We start from the raw sequence: 4211 nt of genomic DNA, 5'->3' as shown, positions 1-4211 counted from the left end.
CTATTGTTTCTTTATTTCTCATAAAGTCATTAGCTTCTCATTTTTAAAGTATTATTTTCTTCAGTGAGCTTTTGTACCTCCTTTTCCATTTGGCCAATTCTGCTTTTTAAGGCATTCTTCTCCTCATTGGCTTTTTGGACCCTTTTACCATTTAGCCTAGTCTGTTTTTTTAAGGTGTTATTGTCTTCAGTATTTTTTTGTGTCTCCTTTACCAAGCTGCTGACTTGTGTTTCATGATTTTCTTGCATTATTCTCATTTCTCTTCATTTTTCCTCTACCTGTCTTACTTGATTTTCAAAATTCTTTTTGAGCTCTTCCATGCATGGCCTGAGACCAGTTCTTATTTTTCTTGGAAGCTTTGGATGTAGGAGCCTTCACTTTGTATTCTTCTTCTGAGTGTGTGTTTTGATCTTCCTTGTCACCATAATAACTTTCTATGGTCAGAATTTTTTCTCGTTTGCTCATTTTCCCAGTCTACTACTTGACTTTTAATTGTTTGTTAAAGTCAGGTTCTGCTTCCAGGGTAGAGGGCACACTGTCCTAAGCTTCAGGGTTTTTGTACAGCTGTTTTCAGAGATACTTCCAGGAACCTGTAAGTTTTCAGATCTTCCAAGGTGGTATGATATTTACTACTCTCCTGACCTGTGCTCTGGTCTGACTGACCACAAGTACTCTTTTCTGCCCTGAAACTGTGAGAAGGGTCCTTTCTCCACTGCTGCCACAAGCTCTGCTGTGCTAGTAATCCTCCTCACCCTGGGACTGCCATCCAGCACTGCAACCTAGATCCAAGTATAGGCAAAGCAACAGAGTCCTGTCTCTGAGCTAGCAAAGAGACCCTTGTAATCTCCTTCTGATCAGTTGTTTTATAACCCCACCCCCTTACTGTCTGTGGGCTGAGAGCTCTGGAAGAAGCCACTGCAGATTCAGTCACTTCCAAGGCTTGCTCCTAGTTTGCTGGGGCCAGGGCTATGATGGCATGCCCTGCACTGAACTGTGCTCCACTCTCACCCAGGTGTGACAGACCTTTTCTGCTGTCCTTTCAAGTTGTCTTTGGCATCTCTAGGCTGAAAGGTCTGGAAACTGCCACTGCTGCCACTGATTCAGTCACCCCGAGGTCTGCTCTGGGTTTGCCAGTGTTGGACTGTGCTCCTCACTCTCCCTGGTGCAACAAACCTTTCAAGTTGTCTTGGGCTGGAAATTTGTTTTACTGTGTCTTTTTGTGGGTTCTGCTCTCTAGAATTTCTTTAGAGTCATTTCTTAAAGGTATCTGGAGGGGTTTGGAGGACAGCTCAGGGGAGTCCCTAGCTTTACTCCACCAACTTGGCTCTGCTCAACAAGCATTTATTGATTTTTTAAAAAATTAAAATTAAACATCTATTTTCTCTCCCTTTCACCTCTCATTCTCCATGGAAAAAGAAAAAAAGGCAAAATTTTGTAACAAATATACATAGTCAAGAAAATGTTTCTCCCCAACCTGAGGTTGTTAGGAATCCTTTACAACTCATAAAGCTTAATAAAATCATAAATCTTGTTTTAGGAAAATAATGATGACGCAGGATAACATGGGATAAATTTCTTAGTCTTTCTTACGACCTTTGGGAGCTCTGCCAATTAACAAATATATATAGGACATAAATTGTTTAGCAAAGTCTAAGGTCTAGCATGAACAAATAATGAAGCTCATGAAAAAATACAGACACTTAATAGACCCAAAGAAACATGACACTCTGTCCTATGTGGTATCTTTATCCTGATTTCTTTTGTAGGAAAAAAAAAACCCAAAAACTGATATCTAAATCTGATCCCCTTGACCCAAACTTTTTTTGAATATAATAACTAATTCTCAATAACCCTTTTCTGTGTGCTTTTACGCTCAGAAATTGGCTAATATATTCTATATGGTATTCATAGCCCGATACCTTGACAATTCCATTACACTGTTTAAAGAAATCAAACTGTATAAATTGTGTGTTCCATTCTGAATATAGACAGCTAAGTTAGTTCTTGAGGTTTAAACTAATGCTATTCAGCCTGAAACTCTTTCATGAAGTTCCCCAGTAGGATATAATATTAAGAGACTGATTTTATGACAGCTTAATTACCTTTGCATTTTTCCAGTTTGAAATACAAGGCGGAATTTTCCACTCTTGCTGCTCTTTCACGGTCATCTGAGATGGGGAAGCAAAAAAGTACAAGACATTTTTAGATTTAAAGTCTAGCTAAAAATCTGCATATGATTTTCTCCTCAAAGACAGCTCCACTGACAAACAATTCTAATGGGTATATTTGATTTTTGTAAAAAGCAATACTGTTGTATAATGACCAAGGTTGGCCCTAGAAAAGAGTTGGGAAAACGAACATCCCTTTCCTCATTGTAGAGGTGGGAGAACATAGGTATGGAATACGGTATATACTGTCAGACAGTTGATATATAAATGTTGGTTTGTCTCCTTTTCTTTTAAAATATTACACGAGAAGACTTGCAGGTAGAAGAGGAATATATTTGGAATTCAACGTGACACAAAAAAGCATCAATACTTTTTTTTAAAAAACTATAAACCCTATTTTAGTAAGCACGGTGTACCATGCATTGTCTCACATGTATTCCCAGAAAAATTTTAAACAAATGCAAAAAAACCCCAAAACATTGAAAAGAACTCCCCAAATTTTTCAGCATTTGTAACTCTAGTATTAATAAAAAAAATTTCAATATCAAGCAGTAGGGCATGATTTCTTTCAGATACAAACCCATTCTTTCAGAAGAGTTAAAATACCATAAAACCTCAGCTATCTGGAACCTCTCAGGATTTAATCTTTCTAGATACCTGAATTTTCAAGATAGCTAAGAGTTATCTTTTTTAAGCAACAATTTTTAAAAATCCCAGCTGGAAATCTTTCTAAAACCTATCACACATTTTCCTAATTTCTTTCTTTTCTTTTTTTTTTTTTCGGGGGGGGGGTAGGCAGTGGGGTTAAGTGACTTCCCCAGGGTCACACAGCTAGTAAGTGTTTTTATGTATCTGAGGCCGGATTTGAACTCAGGTCCTCCTGAATCCAGGGCCGGTGCTCTATCCACTGAGCCAGCTAGCTGCCCCCCTAATTTCTTAAAGAGGACAATAAACATAATGTTTTCTTGATGACTCAGGGTCACTGTTATGACCATATAATTTATGATCTGTGTACTGTGATATAATAAGAGTAATGTCCTCAGAGCCTTTTGTGGCATCATTAGCAAAGGCAGGTAGTGCAAGTATTCTCTCCATTTTATAGATGAAGAAATATAGGCTCTGGGATGTTACCTCTTATCTTGAGCTTCATGGCCACAGATCAAGAGTAAAGGACTTGAGAATGTAATGACTCATACCTTTCGGCTAGGAGAATGCATGACAGGTGCAGGAGGAGAAGGAGGCCCACGAGGAATTTTCTTATTAATTCTAAGAGATGAAACAAAAGTATAATCAGTGAATGATATCTCTCCTATAAATTCTCTTTCAGAATGGACAAAACAAAAGTCTAATAGTTCAACCTCTCAAATTAAGCACTTACTTGAATCTTGGAGGCTCCATTGGATCTTTTTGCATTTCCACCATCCGAATAACTCTTTGCTTTGCTCCAGAATTGAAAGCTACTCCTTGCTGAGATGGTGTGTACCTGAGGAATGCCATTGAAATTAAACATGTAACTTGTTCAGTTTACAATAGTGAGATAGTCTTTACTACAGTAATTTTTCATTTCCTGATATTAGAATACAAATTATGTTAACAGTAAATATTATCAATCAATAAGCGTATTGTGTTCCAAGCACTATGCTAGGGGAAGGGATATACAAAGAAAGGGAAAAACAGCCTCTTTCCCCAAGGAGCTTACATTCTAATGTGGAAAGAAAATAGGTATAGATAAATAAAAGTAGATGAAGGTAACTAGCGAAGAAAAAGACAAGAAAGACCTCGTGCAGAAGGTGGAATCTGAGCTGAGTCTTGAAGGAAGCCTGGGATTCTAAGAGGCAGAAAGAAGGAAGGAGACCATTCTAGGCATGAAGGACAGTGAGTGCAAAAGCATGAAGACAAAAGATGAAGTGTGAGAGGAATAGCAAGGAGGATAATGTGTCTGGATCAGAGCACACAGAAAAGTGAATATAAGAAGACTAGAGATGTAGGAAGGGACCAGATTATATAAAAACTTAAAGGGTAAAAAAAAAAAAAAAAAAAAGA

General features: G+C 37.8%; 1 protein-coding gene across 1 annotated transcript in view; it reads right to left on the bottom strand.

Annotated features, from left to right (window-relative positions):
• Nucleotides 1-4211, bottom strand: part of SNW1 (SNW domain containing 1) — a 29879-nt gene that overhangs the window by 10885 nt on the left and 14783 nt on the right. The window contains exons 6-8 of the mRNA XM_027844711.1: nucleotides 3547-3651; nucleotides 3365-3434; nucleotides 2103-2168 (exon numbers count right to left, since the gene is read on the bottom strand). Coding sequence (XP_027700512.1) covers nucleotides 2103-2168; nucleotides 3365-3434; nucleotides 3547-3651 — 241 coding nt within the window. The remainder of the gene's footprint in view (nucleotides 1-2102; nucleotides 2169-3364; nucleotides 3435-3546; nucleotides 3652-4211) is intronic.

The sequence above is a fragment of the Vombatus ursinus genome, unplaced genomic scaffold, assembly GCF_900497805.2.
Source record: "Vombatus ursinus unplaced genomic scaffold, bare-nosed wombat genome assembly UNPS02014945.1, whole genome shotgun sequence".
Lineage (NCBI taxonomy): Eukaryota > Metazoa > Chordata > Mammalia > Diprotodontia > Vombatidae > Vombatus > Vombatus ursinus.
This window is presented reverse-complemented; position numbering and strand designations above follow the sequence as displayed.